Consider the following 22,833-nt stretch of genomic DNA (forward strand, 5'->3'; position numbering starts at 1 on the left):
CAGACCCAGTACCCCACCTCCACCAAGTAGAGAGGAAAGACAAAAATGCTATAAATCAAACCAAAATAAGCAAACAGAAAACTTTACGGGATAAAATTGGGTGGAAAACCAAATAATAGCGGTAGGAACACTAACAAAAATGAGGTTCTAATTATTGAAATAGGCAGCAATGGGAAATTATAATTAAACTAGAAAAATTGAGAAAGAAAAAGGATCTGTATGGAAAAGGTTGAAATTAAAAAGAAAACAACATCAACAATATCAAAATAAACAAAAAAAAAACCAAACCAAAAAATACCAACCAAAAACAAAGCAGTATGTATATGTTATTGAGTATTGTCTGGGCAACACGTGGTCTTCTGGGGTATGAGATGTTAATCACAGTTCTGATATAACTGGAGGCTGCTAGTTTCTCAAACCCCAGCAGGTAGACACCCTAAATCTCTCTTCAGCCCACTTAAAAGGCACTTTGAACTTGTTCACTGGCTGAGCAGAAGCTTTCCCAGGGAAGTGCTTGTCGCTGGAATCACTGCTGAAGTGGCTATCCACTTACCCTGTGTGCCAAAACTGGTCTCCCTCTGCTCCCAAGGGTTAGGGCTGCAAGGCGGCTCAGACCCCGCCCTTAGGCTACTTGGTCGCTGGGTTACCAGCTCCCACCCAATTCTAGCTCTGCGACCCTGAGGGCGGAGCTTGCTGGGGCAGATCGCTCACAATGGCTGCCTGTGACCCAGAGCCAAACACTATTAGCTCCGTCTGGCTCAGCGGCTCAGACTGGGGCCCTAGACAAAGGCCAAAGTTCTCTGCACTCCCACTCAGGCTCTCCCCAACGCATTTCAGCTGAGTGCCAAGTCCATAGACACCAAAACAGTTCACAGGCAAGGCCTTTCTGGTTTGCAGTCTCGCTGCTACTGAACTTACAGTTGCGGCAGGTTTAGACGGATTGAAAACATGCGACCACTTGCCGGTTTTCCACTGTTTTAGTCCTCCTCTTGGGGTCCAGAAGTCTCTTGCTGACTCCCTGTATCCTCTCAGGGGTGATGATAGGCAGATCCCACCAGCCAGAGATGCCTGGAGTCCTATCTCTCCAGACTCACGGTGCCCAGATGCAAGGAAGCTGTTACTCAGGTGCCATCTTGCTCCGCCTCTCTCCACTTTCTAATTTCTTAACATATTTCTTCTTTGATTCAAGTTTTAGGTGGTAGTATTTTACTTATTTTCCAATAATTTGAGTATTTTTGGATAAATTTCTGATTTATAACATAATTTCACTTTTCTTTTTTTTTTTTTTTTTTCATAATTTCACTTTTCTCAGAGAATATGCTTATGTGATTTGAATACATTTAATTTTGTTAAGATATCTTGCAGCCCACAAAATGGTCTATCTTGGTAAATGTTTTGAAACGACTGTGCAATCTGCTATTGTTGTGGGGTACTTTCTGTGTTTCAGTGATGTTGGGAATCTTGACAGCATCGCTCAAGTCTTCTGTATCCTCACTGGCTCGGGTGGCCCATCTTCTGGCACTGAGGATCTACCTGTTGCACAGCACTTTGTGCTTTGCTACTCACAGCTGGCTGGCTGGCTGCCTGTCCCATGGTAATGGGCAAAACCAATACTCCTAGATGTGGGATGAGTCACTCCAGAGCACAAAGAGGTTTATCAGGTGCTTCTTATCTCTGAAGACAAAGACAGTCATTAAGCGCAGTGGAATATATGGAGTATGTATCCCTCTCTTCCCCACCCTGTTTATGGAGCACACATGATAGCTAGCTCATAAGTGGGGGTAAATGTCTTTCTTGTTTTGGGTTCAGGTGTAGATGGGATTGTTTGGAAATAGGAGCTGAATCGCAACTCCAAAAAGGGGAAATCAGCCTCCAGAAATCAGTCAGAATGATATTAGGCAGCCTGGAAAGAGATGCCAGGCCTTACCAGACAATTCTATTTATCTTGACACAATTTCTGGACTAGAACTGTAGTTGTAGGGTCTTGGGTTTGACAGTGTTTTTGAGATCGGGACCTGGCAGACATTCTCAGTAAGGAGTCGTAAGACCTGAACCAAGATCTCTAATAAAATGGTGTGGGTAGAGAAGCCAACTGAAACCAGCTAGAACCTAGATGGCCTAGTATAACAACCTCAGGTTACCCTCACTGCTCATTTTACACTGCTTATCATGTATGAGAATATTAAAAGAACTCCCACCAGGGCCAGGACAGTTTACAAATGCCATGGGAACTTCCAGAAGTTACCCTATATGGTTTAAAAAGAGGAGGACCCTCAGTTCTGAAAACTCCCCACCACTTTCCCAGAAAATTTAGGAATAATTCTAATTCCACTTAACACAAAAATTAGGTAGAAGGCGTAAAATAAGACCCCAGAAACTCACTAAGATTTCTGAAGTATAAATGTGGCATATGTATCCATTTATTTAGGCTTTGTTTATTTCCTTGTAGCAGTGTTTCCTCCTTTTCAGTCTGTATGTTGCAAGGCCCCTGGCCCGTGTGTGTGAACGTGTGTATGAATGTATGTTCTGCCAAGTGTACATTCAGCTTACAATTTATCACTAATTATGAATACAATAAATCATTTTGAATGTCCATTTCCATTACTCGAATTTTTATTAGGAGAGGAATTTTTTATTCTTGATAATTGCTGTGTCCTCAGGCTTTTGTAAAGTGGCTCTTTGAAAATAAAGTGCTCATTGAATATATACTCTTATGCTCCATAATAAATCTATTAGCTAGAGCCATTCAGGAACTTTATTATGTTTTACAATCTTTCTTGAAATAGTAGTCTGAGACAAGGGTATATATGAAACTTAGTAAATGTAGAATATAAATGTCTTAACACAATAACTAAGAAAATGCCAGGAAGGCTATGTTAACCAGTGTGATGAAAATGTGTTAAACGGTCTATAAAACCAGTGTATGGTGCCCCATGATCGCATTAATGTACACAGCTATGATTTAATAATTAAAAAAAAGAAAAGAAAAGTAGTCTGAGGTCACCAGTTATCAAATGGTAATACCATTAGGGGTGTTTCCTTGGATGATAGAACAAATATGTCCCCTAGGAGAGTTGTAATACCAATTAGGGGTGTTTCCTTGGATGAAAGAACAAATGTGTCCCCTAAGAGAGTTGTAATCCTGCCTTGGACCCCATGCCTCACACATGAATAAAAGATGCAGCTGTGCTCTGACTGTGAAGGTTCTTGTTTAAGGATATATCATTGTGGTATCCTGGCCATTCAAGGCAGAAATAAGTAGCAACATCAGCTGTATCTACATTGCTGATAGTGAGGGTAAAATCTGTCTCAGAATGACTGCCACTGAATCGTGTTGGGACTCCTGAGGCCCGGGTGGATGTATCATATACCAGGACTTTAGGAACCTGGCCTGGTCTCTGTTGATACCAAGCAAACTTGGTTTTCTCATTGGGATTTGTTTTGCAGGTGATGGTGGTTCTGTCCCCAGGATAGAGAGCCAGGGTAGCTGGTGACTGGGTTACGCCTTTGCCCAATTTCAGGTCTACAGCAACAGAAGACATGCAGAAGTCAAAATACATACAGAACCTATTTAAGACATATGAATATATATATCTATTTAAATTGTTCAAGGAAGCGCCTCTGAGTGACAGATCAATTTTTCTTGGAGAATGATTCTCTCAGGTGCATACATAGTACAATGATTTCAAGGGCCCCTGTGGCAGCTTCCATGGGAAGGAAACTCAGCATCATATCCCCTCTTGTACTTCTCACCTGTGATGAAGAGCAGCAGAAAGCACAAGAGCTGAGACGGAGGTCCCATCTTTCTCAGAGAGCAGACCCACTCCAGCTCACCTTCCTCCTCTCTTGAGGACCCTTTAATAACAACTCTGGGAGATGAGAACTCTCTGGGGAAGGGCTATGCAAAGCAGAGTCAGTTGGAGCTGAAACTGTAGGGCCATTAAGCAGAGACTGGTTTTCTGTGCTTCCTCATCATTATCAGACATGCATGAACAAGCTTGCAGTACTTTCTTGGACACACGGTGACACAGTGCACAGTGGCCTACCAACCTAACCAGGGAGGCTGACAGGATGACCTCTGCTCCATGCTGGCTACTCACAATGAAGGGAGCCAGTGAAAGCCAGGACATTCTTCAGGGTGAGGCTCAAAAAATTATAGTGACATAAGAATACAGCAAACAAAAAGCATATTTAAAGAGGATGAGGGTAGAAGATTTGACTACTGGTCCCGTGCCTTTATCTTATTTTGAAGATAAGCAGAGAATAGAGTGTGATATTGTATGTTAGCATCTAATTGTTTAAATATAAACCACAGCCAATTTACTACTTTTTCTAAGAATTATACAGTGCAGTTTTGGAAAAGGCTATATATTACCTGGGGCACACTAAGTTTCCTCCAGAAAAGGGCAATTTCATCCTCCCAAATAGTTTTTCCATCAAAGATCCCTTCCATTATTTCTGTTTCATTGAACTATTTTAATGATTGTGGTTTCAAAACTCTCGGATATGCTCTCACTCTCTCTTGATTTTAACATCAAATGACCTATGCTCTATATCCACTGTTTTAAGTCAATTCCAAATAAAGGAAAGAAATTTGGATATTGTTGAACTTTGTAGAGTTATATATTTTTAATGCATGTGTGAAAATTTATGTGGGTGTTTTGAAACTCTCCTAGACTTATTTTATTGACCGATGTTGTTGGGAGATGCTTGTGTACCACACTTCAATTAAAAACCAGTGCACAAGTTTTTGGCACTTCAAATACATCCTGATCTAGATTGTATCTGTTACATCTAATCTGAGAGAAGGACTCTATGTAAGTTCTCACAAAAAATACTGAGTCACTATATGATCAGCTGAATTTTCTCAAGAGGAAGCAAGGAAAATTCACTAGTTATTGATTTTCCAAGTTGGCTGTTTGGTGTCCTGATTCCACACTTGAATACAAAGAGAGGTTCTCGACCTTTGGGAATCTGCCTATTGTTTTCATCAAATCACCCAGTGAATGTCCCTGCTAAGGCTAATTCCTCACACTTGTTCCACCAAAAGGAGGTCCTTGGTATTCATGACAATCCCTCCCTGTTTATAATAGTAGATCAGTGGTAAACAAGTTGTAGATGTCAGAACAATGTGAAAACTCTGTTTCTGTTGTCTTGGGGCGGAGGGGCGGGGGGTGGGGGGCAATGGTGGAGAAGGAAGGCATAAAACTCAGCCATTAATAAAAAGAAATTAAGAATTCTGGGCTGGCCTACAGCACATTAAAGTGCACTTACTGTTGTTTTCCAATAAAATTCATGTTTTCTGGTTGGAACAGAAATGGATCCTAGAAATAAGCTAATTCAACCTCATTATTTTAATAGGGAAAAATACTGGGTTGCAGACAGTATCTTGTCTTGTTATGTCATTTGGTAAAGCAAAGAAAATTGTGGTACAAGAGATAAAATCTTTTAAAGATTGATTTTCTCAGTTGATTGGTGCAAAATTGAAAGCTCCTTGTTAAGTTTAACTGCTTTATAATTGACGAGACCATAAAAATCATGCTTGACTACTCTTTCTTTTAGTTAGTTGGGCTTTATGACCTGAGTTTTATTTAGAAGAAGTTAATAGAGATTTCCCTTGCAAGCAAAACTCAATCATTAGAGGCCATGAGCTATATTTTTCACCTAATATTCTTTACATATAATTTTGATGTCTCTATTTCAATTTTTAGAAATATACAATATATTTATATTATTACCTCCCCACCCAAAAGTGGAAAAAGAGCATCAGACAACTTGTGCTTCCTAGACATCCAAAAGGAAGAGGTGCAGAATCTGCCCAAGTCCAACTCTCTGTTGTTGAAACTTAGACAAGAGCTCCTTGCCCAGGCTGGCTGAGTGTTTTTTAGAGCATGCACTACTTACTGTCCTGAAGTTTTTGGTAGGGTGTGGGCTCACTATCATGAAGTCTGGCCTCTGAAAAGAGGTGGGCCTCCAGGGTTCCTAATTTATGCCTATCTATCCAACACCATAAATTCAAAGTAGGTTCCATAGGAGTGGGCAAGCCAGGAGAGGAGGCCTGAACACCTTGGCAAAGCAGGGAGACTTTGCGCTCCAGGTGAACCCAGTACCCCTTCTCCCACCTAGCCTGGGAGCCCCAGGCTACAGTCAGAGTCGGGTGTGTGGAGGCACCACTTCCTCTGTGCCTCTCATTGGCCCACACTAAGCACCAGGGAATAAGAAGTGCTGGGACAAGAAGAAGGCTTCCAGAAACAGAATTTCAGAGCCAGGGGTGGCTCCTGTACTCAGACACTGCAGAGAAAAAAAGAAGAGTTGTGCAGGAAGGGTGTTATGCTCCAGGGCTCCAGGGCTCCAGGGTTCCAGGGCTCCAGAGCTCCAGGATTCCAGGGCTCCAGGACTCCACTCTCATTGCCACAAGCGAGAATCAGTTCTGTGCTACCCAGTCAAACTGCAGGGAATACTCAGAATACTCATGAGGGCTCCAGGGTGTCATGCTGCACAAATAGGAAGAGTGAGAATTACTCCAGGATGTTCATCTATGACTCACAGAACAGATACTACTGCCACTTCTTCTGTTTCCTATCTTGGTGTCTATGTGAATCCCCAGTCTGGGATAGCTAAATTTTCTTCTTCAATCCCAAGAAGACTTCCAAAACTCCTGTTGAGCCACTATTTCTTGGACTGGGGACTCTGGACCACTCTGTAGAGACACAGGCAGCTACTGCTGCTGATGAAACATAGAATTGGGGAATTTCCTGAGGACTAGAACATGTTCAGACCCAGGCATAGAAGGCTGCTCACCTCATGAAACTTCATCATGTATTCCTTGTGTTGCCTGGGTACAGCAGCTTGGCCCTAACTGATTCATCTGCACTACCAGATATCTGTTAGGGTCCAGACCATGCAAGTCTGGCAGGACTTTCTATGCAAAGTGTGGTGGACACAACACTTCCTCCTTCAATATACCCATGTGATGAATTTGGAACTAAATTTTAGTCCTTTTTAAGCAAAGCTAAAAGTCATTTATTTTTCCAAAACAAAGTTTAAAATTTATTCTAATATGAAGACAAAACCTAGAATTATAGTAAAGGTAATATATCTTTATGCTTTCAATAAAGAGTAATAAAGTGAGAAGTGAAAATACCCAGAGAGAGGTTAAGAATCAAGATTACAGGGCCCAATTCTATGACAGTTGAACCAGGATGGTGTATAAAGATACTGAATGAAGAGGAGTAAAGGATCTATGTCCAGGATCTGTCCAGATACTCTGGCCCTTGAGTATCAATTCAACACAGCTCTGGAGAGCAATCTCAGCTCTTGTCTTCCCGATGGGATTAGAGAATGCTTTTAATGGGCAGCTCTGCCCATTCTTCTCATAGTTTCTTCTTCTTTCTTTTTTTTTTTTTTATTAAATCATAGCTGTGTATACTAGTGCAATCATGGGGCACCATACACTGGTTTTATAGACCGTTTGACACATTTTCATCACACTAGTTTAACATAGCCTTCCTGGCATTTTCTTAGTTATTGTGTTAAGACATTTACATTCTGCATTTACTAAGTTTCACATATACCCTTGCAAGATGCACTGCAGGTATAATCCCACCAATCACCCTTCCTCCGCCCATCACCCCCTCCTTTCCCACCCTCTACCCCTTCCCCCTATTCTTAGGTTATAACTGGGTTATAGCTTTCATGTGAAAGCCATAACTTAGTTTCATAGTGGGGCTGAGTACATTGGGTACTTTTTCTTCCATTCTTGAGATACTTTACTAAGAAGAATATGTTCCAGCTCCATCCATGTAAACATTAAAGAGGTAAAGTCTCCATCTTTCTTTAAGGCTGCATAATATTCCATGGTGTACATACCACAATTTATTAATCCATTCGTGGATCGATGGGCACTTGGGCTTTTTCCATGACTTAGCAATTATGAATTGGGCTGCAATAAACATTCTGGTACAAATATCTTTGTTATAATGTGATTTTTGGTCTTCTGGGTATATGCCCAGTAGAGGGATTACAGGATTGAATGGCAGATCTATTTTTAGATCTCTAAGTGTTCTCCAAACATCTTTCCAAAAGGAATGTATTAATTTGCATTCCCACAACCAGTGTAGAAGTGTTCCCTTTTCTCCACATCCAAGCCAACATCTCTGGTATTGGGATTTTGTGATATGGGCTAATCTTACTGGAGTTAGATGATATCTCAAAGTAGTTTTGATTTGCATTTCTCTGATGATTAAAGATGATGAGCATTTTTTCATATGACTGTAGGCCGTGAGCCTGTCTTCTTCAAAGAAGTTTCTCTTCAAGTCCCTTGCCCAGCCTGCGATGGGATCACTTGTTCTTTTCTTGCTTATACATTTGAGTTCTCTGTGGATTCTGGTTATTAAACCTTTGTCGGAGACATAACCTGCAAATATCTTCTCCCATTCTGAGGGCTGTCTGCTTGCTTTACTTACTGTGTTCTTGGCTGTGCAGAAGCTTTTTAGTTTGATCAGGTCCCAGTGGTGTATTTTTGAAGCTGCTTCAATTGCCCGGGGTGTCCTCCTCATAAAATACTCGCCCAGACTGATTTCTTCAAGGGTTTTCCCTGCACTCTCCTCTAGTATTTTTCTAGTTTCATGTCTTAAGTTTAAATCTTTTATCCAGTGAGAGTTGATCTTAGTTAGTGGTGAAAGATGTGGGTCCAGTTTCAGTCTTCTACAGGTTGCCAGCCAGTTCACCCAGCACCATTTATTAAATAGGGAATCTTTTCCCCACTGAATGTATTTAATTGGCTTGTCAAAGATCAAATAACAGTAAGTAGCTGGATTCATGTCTTGGTTCTCTATTCTGTTCCAGACATCTACTTCTCTGTTTTTGTGCCAGTACCATGCTGTTTTGATCACTATCAATTTATAGTATAGTCTGAGGTCTGGTAGCGTGATTCCTCCTGCTTTGTTTTTATTTCTGAGTAATGTCTTGGCTATTCGAGGTTTTTTTCTGATTCCATATAAAATGAAGTATTATTTTTTCAAGATCTTTAAAGTATGACACTGGAGCTTTAATAGGGATTGCATTAAAATTGTATATTGCTTTGGGTAGTACGGACATTTTAACAATGTTGATTCTTCCCAGCTATGAGCAAGGTATGTTTTTCCATTTGTTAACATTTTCAGCTATTTCTTTTCTTAGAGTTTCACAGTTCTCTTTATAGAGATCTTTCACGTCCTTTGTTAGATAAACTCCCAAATATTTCATCTTCTTTGGCACTACTGTGAATGGAATAGAGTCCTTAACTGTTTTTTCAGCTTGACTATTGTTGGTATATATAAAGGCTACTGATTTATGAATGTTGATTTTTATCCTGAGACGCTAATGTATTCCTTGATCACTTCTAAGAGTTTTGTAGTAGAATCCCTGGTGTTTTCCAGATATACAATCATATCATCTGCGAAGAGCTAATGTTTGATCTCTTCTGACCCTCTATGGATAGCCTTGATTGCCTTTTCTTCCCTAATTGCAGTGGCTAAAACGTCCTTTACAATGTTGAAGAGCAGTGGAGATAATGGGCAGCCTTGTCTGGTTCCTGATCTAAGTGGAAATGATTTCAATTTAACTCCATTCAATACGATATTGGCTGTAGGTTTGCTGTAGATGGTCTCTATCAGTTTAAGAAATGTCCCTTCTATACCAATTTTCTTAAGTGTTCTGAACATGAAGGGATGCTGGATATTACCAAAAGCTTTTTCTGCATCAATTGAGAGAATCAAATGGTCTTTGTTTTTTAATTTGTTTATGTGCTGAATTATACTTACAGATTCATGGATATTGAACCAGCCTTGAGACCTTGGGATAAAACTGAGTTGGTTATGATATATAATTGGTTTGATTTGTTCCTGGATTCTGTTTGTTAGGATCTTGTTGAATATTTTTACATGTATTTTCATTAGTGATATTGGTCTATAATTTTCTTTTCTTGTTGGGTCTTTTCCTGGTTTGGAGATCAGGGTGATATTTGCTTCATAGAACGTGTTGGGTAGTCTTCCATCTTTTTCTACATTTTGGAACAGGTTGAGTAATATAGGTACTAGTTCCTCTTTAAAGGTTTGGTAGAATTCTGATGTGAAGCCATCTGGTCCCAAGCTTTTCTTTCTAGGGAGGTTTTGTATGGTTGATGCTATTTTAGAACTTGATATGGACCTATTCAACATTTCCACTTGATTCTGGCTAAGTCTCAGAAGGTGACGTGCTTCCAAGTGTTTGGTCAATTTCCTTCAGATTTTCATATTTCTGAGAATAAAGTTTCTTGTAATATACATATATTTTTGGAGTTTTCATGAAAGTGCAACATTTAATTGAGGCCTAAAAAATACCATTGACAGATACAGGGACAGATACAGCTTTTATCAAATGTAAAATTTTTAAATTCCAGATTATATCTGGTATCTATTTTACACAATAGAAACTTTCATAAGGTAAATGGATGAGGGAATTCAAGTGCCAAACATGAAACATATTGATGTTTTTGTTGTTTGAACCATGTGTCCACACAATTCTCAGCCATTTTTCAAGATGTATTTTCTTGAATAGTTCTCCTTTTCTGTAAAGACTTCACTAATTTATCAGATACTAAAATACAGCTTTATTTCAAATTTCTACTGCAGAATTTTTTTTTATTTTTTTTTATTTTTTTTATTGTTGGGGATTCATTGAGGGTACAATAAGCCAGGTTACACTGATTGCAATTGTTAGGTAAAGTCCCTCTTGCAATCATGTCTTGCCCCCATAAAGTGTGACACACACCAAGGCCCCACCCACCTCCCTCCTTCCCTCTTTCTGTTCCCCCCCCATAACCATAATTGTCATTAATTGTCCTCATATCAAAATTGAGTACATAGGATTCATGCTTCTCCATTCTTGTGATGCTTTACTAAGAATAATATCTTCCACGTCCATCCAGGTTAATACGAAGGATGTAAAGTCTCCATTTTTTTTAATGGCTGAATAGTATTCCATGGTATACATATACCACAGCTTGTTAATCCATTCCTGGGTTGGTGGGCATTTAGGCTGTTTCCACATTTTGGCGACTGTAAATTGAGCTGCAATAAACAGTCTAGTACAAGTGTCCTTATGATAAAAGGATTTCTTTCCTTCTGGGTAGATGCCCAGTAATGGGATTGCAGGATCAAATGGGAGGTCTAGCTTGAGTGCTTTGAGGATTCTCCATACTTCCTTCCAGAAAGGTTGTACTAGTTTGCAGTCCCACCAGCAGTGTAAAAGTGTTCCCTTCTCTCCACATCCCCGCCAGCATCTTCAGTTTTGAGATTTTGTGATGTGGGCCATTCTCACTGGGGTTAGATGATATCTCAGGGTTGTTTTGATTTGCATTTCTCTAATATATAGAGATGATGAACATTTTTTCATGTGTTTGTTAGCCATTCGTCTGTCGTCTTTAGAGAAAGTTCTATTCATGTCTCTTGCCCATTGATGTAAGGGATTGTTGGCTTTTTTCATGTGGATTAATTTGAATTCTCTATAGATCCTAGTTATCAAGCTTTTGTCTGATTGAAAATATGCAAATATCCTTTCCCATTGTGTAGGTTGTCTCTTTGCTTTGGTTATTGTCTCCTTAGCTGTACAGAAGCTTTTCAGTTTAATGAAATCCCATTTGTTTATTTTTGTTGTTGTTGCAATTGCCATGGCAGTCTTCTTCATGAAGTCTTTCCCCAGGCCAATATCTTCCAGTGTTTTTCCTATGCTTTCTTGGAGGGTTTTTATTGTTTCATGCCTTAAGTTTAAGTCCTTTATCCATCTTGAATCAATTTTTGTGAGTGGGGAAAGGTGTGGGTCCAGTTTCAGTCTTTTACATGTAGACATCCAGTTCTCCCAACACCATTTATTGAATAGGGAGTCTTTCCCCCAAGGTATGTTCTTGTTTGGTTTATCAAAGATTAGGTGGTTGTAAGATGTTAGTTTCATTTCTTGGTTTTCCATTCGATTCCAAGTGTCTATGTCTCTGTTTTTATGCCAGTACCATGCTGTCTTGAGCACTATGGCTTTGTAGTACAGACTAAAATCTGGTATGCTGATGCCCCCAGCTTTATTTTTATTACAGAGAACTGCCTTAGCTATACGGGGTTTTTTCCAGTTCCATACAAAACGCAGAATCATTTTTTCCAAATCTTGAAAGTATGATGTTGGTATTTTGATAGGAATGGCATTGAATAGGTAGAGTGCTTTGGGAAGTATGGACATTTTAACAATGTTGATTCTTCCCATCCATGAGCATGGTATGTTCTTCCATTTGTTAATATCCTCTGCTATTTCCTTTCTGAGGATTTCATAGTTTTCTTTATAATAGAGGTCCTTCACCTCCTTCGTTAGGTATATTCCTAGGTATTTGATTTTCTTTGAGACTATGGTGAAGGGAGTTGTGTCCTTAATTAGCTTCTCATCTTGACTGTTATTGGTGTACACAAAGGCTACTGACTTGTGGACATTGATTTTATATCCTGAAACATTACTGTATTTTTTGATGACTTCTAGGAGTCTTGTGGTTGAGTCTTTGGGGTTCTCTAAGTATAAGATTCTACTGCAGAATTTTATCAAAATATAATACTGAAAATCTTTAATCTCATATTTTTATACTTATTCTATTTGTTGTAAACTGTTATTTCAATATTTTCTTTTTCTTTTTTTTTTATTGTTGGGGATTCATTGAGGGTACAATAAGCCAGGTTACACTGATTGCAATTGTTAAGTAAAGTCCCTCTTGCAATCATGTCTTGCCCCCATAAAGTGTGACACACACCAAGGCCCCACTCCCTTCTCTCCATCCCTCTTTCTGCTTTTCCTCCCCCCCCATAACCTTAATTGTCATTAATTGTCCTCATATCAAAATTGAGTACATAGGGTTCATGCTTCTCCATTCTTGTTATGCTTTACTAAGAATAATGTCTTCCACTTCCATCCAGGTTAATACGAAGGATGTAAAGTCTCCATTTTTTTTAATAGCTGAATAGCATTCCATGGTATACATATACCATAGCTTGTTAATCTATTTCTGAGTTGGTGGGCATTTAGGCTGTTTCCGCATTTTGGTGATTGTAAATTGAGCTGCAATACACAGTCTAGTACAAGTGTCCTTATGATAAAAGGATTTTTTTCCTTCTGGGTAGATACCTAGTAGTGGGATTGCAGGATAAAATGGGAGGTCTAGCTTGAGTACTTTGAGGTTTCTCCATACTTCCTTCCAGAAAGGTTGTACTAGTTTGCAGTCCCACTAGCAGTGTAAAAGTGTTCCCTTCTCTCCACATCCACGCCAGCATCTGCAGTTTTGAGATTTTGTGATGTGGGCCATTCTCACTGGGGTTAGATGATATCTCAGGGTTGTTTTGATTTGCATTTCTCTAATATATAGAGATGATGAACATTTTTTCATGTGTTTGTTAGCCATTCGTCTGTCGTCTTTAGAGAAAGTTCTATTCATGTCTCTTGCCCATTGATATATGGGATTGTTGGCTTTTTTCATGTGGATTAATTTGAGTTCTCTATAGATCCTAGTTATCAAGCTTTTGTCTGATTGAAAATATGCAAATATCCTTTCCCATTGTGTAGGTTGTCTCTTTGCTTTGGGTATTGTCTCCTTAGCTGTACAGAAGCTTTTCAGTTTAATGAAGTCCCATTTGTTTATTTTTGTTGTTGTTGCAATTGCCATGGCAGTTTTCTTCATGAAGTGTTTCCCCAGGCCATTATCTTCCAGTGTTTTTCCTATGCTTTCTTGGAGGATTTTTATTGTTTCATGCCTTAAATTTAAGTCCTTTATCCATCTTGAATCAATTTTTGTGAGTGAGGAAAGGTGTGGGTCGTTTCAGTCTTTTACATGTAGACATCCAGTTCTCCCAACACCATTTATTGAATAGGGAGTCTTTCCCCCAAGATATGTTCTTGTTTGGTTTATCGAAGATTAGGTGGTTGTAAGATGTTAGTTTCATTTCTTGGTTTTCAATTCGATTCCAAGTGTCTATGTCTCTGTTTTTGTGACAGTACCATGCTATCTTGACCACTATTGCTTTGTAGTACAGACTGAAATTTGGTATGCTGATGCCCTCAGCTTTATTTTTATTACTAAGAATTGCCTTAGCTATACGGTGTTTTTTCCGGTTCCATACAAAACGCAGAGTCATTTTTTCCAAATCTTGAAATTACAATGTTGGTATTTTGATAGGAATGGCATTGAATAGGTAGATTGCTTTGGGAAGTACAGACATTTTAACAATGTTGATTCTTCCCATCCATGAGCATGGTATGTTCTTCCATTTGTTAATATCCTCTGCTAGTTCCTTTCTGAGGATTTCATAATTTTCTTTCTAGAGGTCCTTCATCTCCTTCGTTAGGTATATTCCTAGGTATTTCATTTTCTTTAAAACTATGGTGAAGGGAGTTGTGTCCTTAATTAGCTTCTCATCTTGACTGTTATTGGTGTATACAAAGGCTACTGACTTGTTGACATTGATTTTATATCCTGAAACATTACTGTATTTTTTGATGACTTCTAGGAGTCTTGTGGTTGAGTCTTTGGGGTTCTCTAAATATAAGATCATGTCGTCAGCAAAGAGGGAGAGTTTGCCCTCCTCTGCTTCCATTTGGATTCCCTTTATTTCCTTGTCTTGCCTAATTGTATTGGCTAGAACTTCCAGCACTATGTTGAATAGTAAAGGTGACAGAGGACAACCTTGTCTGGTTCCAGTTCTAAGAGGAAAAGATTTCAATTTTACTCCATTCAGTATAATATTAGTTGTGGGTTTGTCATGGATAGCTTCAATCAGTTTTAGAAATGTGCCACCTATGCCTATGCTCTTCCGTGTTCTAATTAGAAAAGGATGCTGGATTTTATCAAATGCTTTTTCTGCATCTATTGAGAGAGTCATATGATCTTTATTTTTGCCTCTGTTAATATGGTGGATAACGTTTATGGACTTGTGTATGTTAAACCAGCCTTGCATCTCTGGGATAGTTTCTTGCAATATTCATTAAGGATTTTTTTAATTTCTAAGGAGTGTGTTGTTATTTTGTCTTTGTGGTTTCTGATTGATGAGATTAGAGATTTTACTCTTGTTTTCCTGGTTAGGTTAGCCAAAGGTTTATCTATTTTATTGACCTTTTCCAAAAACCAACTTTTGGATTTGTTGATCTGTTGTATAATTCTTTTGTTTTCAATTTCATTTAATTCTGCTCTAATTTTGGTTATTTCTTTTCTTCTACTGGGTTTGGGGTTGGAATGTTCTTCCTTTTCCAATTGCTTGAGATGTCCCATTAAGTTGTTAACTTTCTCTCTTTCCGTTCTCTTGAGGAAGGCTTGCAGTGCTATAAATTTCTCTCTTAGGACTGCCTTTGCACTATCACAGAGGTTCTGATAATTCATGTCTTCATTGTCGTTTTGTTACAAAAATTTGCCAATTTCCTTCTTAATCTCAACTCTGACCCAGCTATCATTCAGCATACGGTTATTTAACTTCCATGTTTTTGTACGAGTATGCAGATTCCTGTTGTTACTGAGCTCAACTTTAATTCCATGGTGGTCTGAGAAGATGCAAGGAATAATTTCTATTCCTTTAAATTTACTGATGTTAGACTTGTGACTTAAGATGTGATCGATTTTGAAGGGCGCCGGCCCCATATACCGATGGCAGCGGGTTCAAACCCAGCACCGGCCAAACTGCAACCAAAAAAATAGGTGGTTGTTGTGGTGGGCGCCTGTAGTCCCAGCTGCTGGGGAAACTGAGGCAGGAGAATCATGAACGCCCAAGAGCTGGAGGTTGCTGTGAGTCCTGTGACATCATGGTACTCTTACAAGGGTGGTTAAGTAAGACTCTGTCTCTGCAAATGAAAAACAAAAACAAACAAAAAAAAACAAAACAAAAAGATGTGATCGATTTTGGAGTATGTTCCGTGGGCTGATGAGAAGTATGTGTATTCAGTTTTGTGGGCATGAAATGACTGTAGATGTCTGCTAAGTCCACATGTTGGATGGTTAGGTTTAAATCTAAAATTTTTTGCTCAGCTTCTTCTTGGAGGATCGACCCAACACTGCCAAAGGAGTGTTGAAATCTCCAACTTTTATGGAGCCGGAGGAAATCAAGTTGCTCATGTCAGAGTTTCTCTTATAAATTGAGGTGCATTCTGGTTGGGTGCCTAGATATTAATAATTGAAATCTCATTGTATTGAGTATTACCCTTAACAAATATGAAGTGACCATTCTTGTCCTTCCTTACTTTCATTGGTTTAAAGCCTATTGTATCTGCAAATAAAATTGCAACACCTGCTTTTTTCTCATTACCATTTGCTTGAAATATGGGTGACCATCCTTTTACCCTGAGTCTATATTTGTCTTTTTAGGTAAGATGTGACTCTTGTATGCAGCAAACATCTGGCCTGAGTTTTTGTATCCAGTCAGCTAACCTGTGCCTCTTTAAAGGACAGTTTAAGCCATTCACATTAATGGAGAATAAGTCTGGTAAAATTTTGGGTATCGAGTTTTTCGAAAGTCCAGTGGACATTTTTAATCCTTTCTCCACTGTGGAAGTTGGAGTTTGATCAAAAGTTTCTGATTGAGTTTACTTTTGTGGTAGAGGATTGGGCTGTTCATTATGGAGGATAGGTCTGAGAATATCCTGAAGAGCTGGTTTGGTTATGGCAGATTTCTTCAACATATGAATGTCATTGAAGTATTTAATTTCTCCATCATAAATGAAACTCAGTTTAGCTGGATACAGGATCTGAGGTTGAAAGTTTTTTTGCTTTAGTAGATTAAAAGTCGATGACCACCCTCTTCTGGCTTGTAAAGTTTCAGCAGAGAGATCTGCAGTCATTCTAATATTCTTCCCTTTGTAGATAATGGATTTCTTACATCTGGCTGCTTTCAGAATTTTCTCCTTCATATTAACTTTAGTGAAGTTAATTATGATATGCCTGGGGGTTGTCTTATTCAGATTGAGTCGTGCTGGGGTTCTGAACCTGTCTGCTATCTGAATTTCAGAATGTCTTGGCATGTCTGGAAAATTCTCTTTCATAATTTCATGGAGAAGGTTTTCTGTGCCCATTGAGGCCACTTCATCACTTTCAGGGGTACCAATGAGGCGGATATTAGTCTTCTACAAATTATCCCAGAGCTCTCTGAGAGAATGATCCATTTTTGCTCTCCATTTCTCTTTTTCTTTGAGAGTTTGGGAGCATTCAAAGGCTTTGTCTTCAATGTCAGAAATCCTTTCTTCTGCTTGCTCCACTCTGTTACTGAGGGATTCTACTGTATTTTTCAGATCTTTGAGGGCTGCAAATTCCTGCTTCAGTGCGTCAAAGTCTTTGGTGGTTTTATCTTTAAATTTGTTAAATTCTTTAGACAACTTTTGAATTTCTCCCTGAATTTATAATTCTGACCTTTGAATTGCTGCTCGCATGTCTAATTCCAAATTTTCCTCCATTTCATTAATCTTGTTTGGAAATCTAAATTCTGAATTCGATTTCTGACATCTCAACCAGATGTTTATGAACGGGATCTTCAGTTACATCTGCCATATCTTTCCTTGGGGGGGGGGAGTTGATCTATTCTGGTTATTCATGTTACCAGAGTTTTTTCACTGATTCCACCCCATGATTGTTTTACACCATTTGATTTTTCAAATCAAAGCTTTGTTGGAGCTTTGGAGCTTTGTTGAGGACCCGTACAGTGTTATGGCCTGAGAAACTGGGGACCTTTTTGTGTGGTGGGGCTAAGTGTTTCTGTCTTATTTTCAGCTGGTCTCTGTTTGACTCTAGTGAAACAATTACTCTGGGTTGAAGTCTTAGCTGTGGAGAAATACCAGCAGTTAAGTCACCTCGCCCCTCTGAGGCAAGGTGGAAAGGCAACAATTGGAAAAGTAAAATCAAACCTTCCTACAACCACACACCCAGGGCACCACCTGAATAGTCCTCGGGCAATTGGCTCATTTCAAGAGGTCCAAATCAATTGTCTCAGTCAGCACCTGTATCAGGTGGGAGAGTTTAAAAGGTGTCTGGCAACTGTATCACAGGGGTCTGGTAACTACTCTGATATGGCTTGGTCCAGTGCTGCATGGGGTCAGGAGGACCCACCCAGAAAATAGATCAGTCTGGGAAGGTTGATGCCTCCTTCCCCACCTTGCACCTCTGTCACACCCAGTCTCTGATAGCCCTGAATTTGGCTGACCCAGTTGCCTGTAGTGAACAGATACTCCAGGGATTTGCACCTGCCTGAATCACAAGGAAATCTGCCAGGCCTCTGTGCTCCACCTCTATCTAGCAGGAGGAGGTGAGGCCTGACAACCCTGGGTGCTTGGTGAAGGGTGGGGGTTGTTCACTCAGTTCCAGCCCCGCCCCTGATTGATGTTACTGACAGACCTGAACAGAACTGCTAAATTCCCCTGCAGAAGAGAAGCTGTTTTGAGTTCCAAAGCCCTGTCTTTGCTCCTACAGGTTTTATATTAAGTTACCTTTCAGTTCTATCCTGCTGCCTTCCTTTGTCTATAGGCTGATGAGCCCCTGAGGGCCAGGTGCGTCTTAGGCTTAGTAAAGCAGTCCTCTGGGTCAGCCCCACCCTGGGAGCTTCCCGGGTCTGTGAGTCGGTACTGCCTCAGGCAAATCCTTTACTCACGGCCTCCTCTGGTTGCCCAGGGAGACAGGGAATGTGGCTTCAGAATATCCATGAGTGAGCTGTATTGTTGTTGAAAGATGGCTCCAAGCCTCAGGGAACTGCTGCTCTGGTGTGGTTCCCTCTTAGCTGATCATCCTCTCCTTGCTCCCGTGCCCCAGAGTCAATGCTGACCAGCTGCAGTTTAGGCACTGCCCACACCCCTTGAGAAATCACCCAAGAATCTGAACTCCTGGGGGACCGGCCTCCGGACCTCAAAGTGAGAGTGGAGGGGAGTGCTGGGAGCTCAGAGTTGCAGGTAGAGAATATATACAGTTTTACACAGTTTTATGCCTGGCCATATTGCTGCTAAAAGACGGGTGCTGCTCCGTGCCTCAGGGAACTGCTGCTCTGGTGCGGTTCCCTCTCAGCCAACCGTCCTCTCCTCACTCCCATGCCCCGGAGTCAGCACTGACCAGCTGCAGTTCAGGCACTGTCCACCCGCCTCGAGAAATCACCCAAGAATCTGGACTCCTGGGGGACAGGCCTCCAGATCTCAGAGTGAGAGTGGATGGGAGTGCTGGGAGCTCAGGTTTGCAGGCAGTTTTATACAGTTTTATGTGTGGCAGGAGAAGGCCATGGCACCCTAGTAGGGGAGGTAGATCCATTTTTTAGAGGGTCTCTCCCACGGAGTGTAGTGAGAGGATCTTTGAACTCTGCTTGTTTGTTTGTAGAGCAGTCCAAGCCATTCTCATGGCGGAGGGGACTCCCATCCACTTGGTGATGGATTTTGTACCTTTTGTTTGTATCCTTGGGGTTGTAGCTTGCCTCAGTGGGATTGATGTGCGTTCTTCAACCTCCTCTCTTTGTGAAGCTCAAATCCATCAGGTTACTTGCTAAATTTCTGTCCTGTAACTCTCCTTGTGGACGGGAGTCTCTGTGGAAAGCTGGTTTCAGTTAGCCTTCTTGTCTCCACCCCTGGCCACTTTCTTATATGAGACATTTGCTGAGGTCTAAGTTATCAGGTGGGGTGGAAAGCTAGGCCTAAAAATGCAGAAATCTCTCAATTCTGCACAGACCATCCTTAATATATGTCTGAATCATGGTTATTGGTCTTCAATTCCCCTCTTCATTAAGATCTTATTAGGCTTTTTGGTTAATGGTCAATACATGTGAGCATCTTCACAGACTTTTGTAAATTCGGAGCACATAGAAGATCCTAACGCTTAATAAAACTTGAAGTGGTACAGGGCTTAGTTTAGGAAGCCAGACAGAGGCCTCCTTTAACTCTTACTATTTACAAACAAACAAACAAACAAACACATGTGGACTTATTTATCGACTTATGTCATCATTTAAAGCCCTAGAACACATTAATGTTCTAATAGCTGATGTCTACTATATTCTTTTCATGTACCCATTCCTGAAATCTGCCCACAGCATAAATTTTTTACCTTTTGGGAAAGAAAATGAAATTCATGTTATTTTGTATTCATCATGTGATGTATGGATACATTCTGTGTTCTATGTTTTCCAGTTTATGACTATATTTTTAAAAGCCAAGTTCTGAAAAATCAAGAAATCACTTTTTCTTTCAGCAGAATGTAATCTAAGAAAATCAAAGACTTAGCATTAGGATCTTCTATCTTCTCTAAATTTACAAATGTCTGTGTAGATGCTCAAAGTTCAAGATTTTTTTATACTTTTCCAGCTAACTCTCCTCAGGACAGCTTGTGTAGAATACAGTTTTGAATGTGCTGATGGAGTAGGAAGGTACACGGTAAACAGGAGAAGTAGGAATTTGGAAAAGTAGGAAAATACAAATTTCTGACTATTAACAAGTATTATACTTCTAAAAATATACAAAAAACTGCTAAACCTTTAACATGTATTCCACTTATATTTTCATAGATCTTCCCCAGTATTCTTCCTGTTATGCTGACAAAATTTAAATACTTAATGTACACAATACAGGGTGAATTAGGGTTGTACATAACCTCTCTCTCCTTCCCTCATGCCTGGTTGCTCATGGGCACTTGAGTCCCCTACACTCTCCTGCCTCTTGTGCCAAGGTTGTTGCAGCTGACAGGTCATACTTAAGTGGGTAGTGCTTGACATGTAGCTGAGGCACTCATGGTTCAAAGCCCTCAGCAGAAAAATATTCACCTGGGTTCTCTCATACCTTCCTGTTGAACAGACTCAGATAATCTGCCTGTCTGTTTCCAAAATAAGCAGAATATTTGAGCCAGCTGGGCTACTCTGAGAGGGAGGTTTGTGTTTGGGGCTGCACCACTGTGAGAGGAAGTTGTAGACCTTGCAAGCAATAATAAACCCCAGCATCTTCAGGCTCCACTCTGCTGATTTTCAGTGTGAAATCAGTTCCTGATCCACTGCCACTGAACCTGTCTGGGACCCCAGGTGCTCGGTTTAAACCAAAATAGATCAGGGGCTGTGGAGACTGGCCTGGCTTCTGCAGGTACCAACTCATAAGGTTGATTCCACTAGTATGGAGGAGATTCTGACTAGACCTGCAGGAGATGGAAGCAGGCTCTCCAGGGGTGACGGGCAGTGAGAGTGGAGTCTGGGTCATCACAATAGCCCCACTGGATCCTAAAAGAATGAGAGAGAAGAACTTCAAGGTTATGTACAAACATTAAGAGCAATTTATATAATTTCATTTTGTTACATATTTCAGGCTAAATCATTTTTCATGTGTATGATTTTGATTCATACCCCACTAATTTCCCATTTTTAAAAGAACCAACATTGATGAAGCCCAGAAAGGCATTTGCAATTCTCCTGCATCCTCCTCCTTTTTCTAGGTCAGAGTCTTTATCAGAGGACAAGTTCTTTCTCTTTCTGGAATCTTCCTCACTCTCTCAGATCTGAACCTCACATGCCCCATCCAGAGGGACAAAATGTGCACATCTACCTCATACACAGAGCACACATGGGCGGTTAGTGGGACCAAGAGCTCTCCCCCTCCCACTCCATTCTTCCTCCTCATCTCCTTCTGTCCTTACCAGGGACCCAGAGCACCAGCAGCCACAGGAGCTGAGCAGGGAGTCTCATTGTGAGAAGTTGGACTGAGGGGTCCCGATCAGTTAAGGCAAAGTCTGAGCTGAGTTTTTATCTCAGACTCCCAAGAGAAGGTCCTCCCCAGGGCATAGTATGCAAATCCCTGGGTGGGTATAGTTATGTGGAAAGAACCAATGGGAAGGAGATCTGACAATAGCAATGTGACAGAAGAATGTCCTTGTGTTAGGAGTAAGGTAATAGAGAAAAAAAAAATCTATTTTTTCTTTGTGGGACAGGTTTAAGTGTTTCCTTCTGTCTTTTCTTTCTTTCTTTCTTTCTTTTTTTTTTTTTGCAGTTTTTGGCCAGGGCTGGGTTTTAACCCGCCACCTCTGGCATATGGGGCTGGTGCCCTGCCCCTTTGAGCCATGGGCACCGCCTCTCCTTCTGCCTTTTTTTTTTTTTTAGACAGATTTCTTACATCTTAGCATATTTTAAACTTTTATTTCATAAGGTTTAATTTCCATAAATAATTGATGATTATTTCTTTGTTCATATTTGTTTAAAGTAAGCTAGATTTGACCTTTTTTTTTTTTTAATTCAGATAAAACACAGAACAAAGGGCAGTAATCTTTCATGGAAGTGAACAAAGCTTTACATTTATTCTTTAATCAGTTTAAAATGCAGAATATTTCAAATTCTCCAAATTGTTCCCTCATGTACCTTCCCTGTCAATTATTGCTTCTCCATCCCAAATGTGGTGGTTAGTATTCTGACATCTATCACAACAGTTTGGCTACCCTGGGCTAGAGCCTAGTATATGTATTAGCTGAAGTAAACACTTTTATTTCTTTCTAGCTTCTTTATTATTTGTTTACTATTTTGAAGGCCTTGTTCCTTCCTGTTGATTCAAATTACTGATTTCATTTACTGTAATTCTGAAAAATTTCCTCTTGAATTTTTTGTATAACATGTTTGCAAGTTTAATTTCTCTTCATTTTTTAAATCAAGAAATGCATTTACATTGCTTTTATTTTTAAAGGATAGTTTGACTATATATTGTTTCTTTGGTTGAGTTTTTATTTTCAGCATTTAAATATGTAATTCCACTGTCTTTTAGCCTTTATTGGTCATAATGAAAAGTTAGCAACTAACTTTATTGCTGTTTCCCTTTATATAGTGA

The 22,833-nt window shown here is 40.0% G+C and overlaps 1 gene segment (V, D, J or C); it reads right to left on the reverse strand.

Annotated features, from left to right (window-relative positions):
* LOC128584507 (immunoglobulin kappa variable 2-28-like) overlaps positions 1 to 21,731 on the reverse strand; it is a 127,857-nt gene extending 106,126 nt beyond the window's left edge. The window contains 2 exon segments of the V gene segment in view: positions 20,936 to 21,245; positions 21,659 to 21,731. Of these exon segments, the coding sequence occupies positions 20,936 to 21,245; positions 21,659 to 21,707 (359 nt within the window).
* Between the last annotated feature and the right edge of the window lie 1,102 nt (positions 21,732 to 22,833).

The sequence above is a fragment of the Nycticebus coucang genome, chromosome 4, assembly GCF_027406575.1.
Source record: "Nycticebus coucang isolate mNycCou1 chromosome 4, mNycCou1.pri, whole genome shotgun sequence".
NCBI classification, from domain to species: Eukaryota; Metazoa; Chordata; class Mammalia; order Primates; family Lorisidae; genus Nycticebus; species Nycticebus coucang.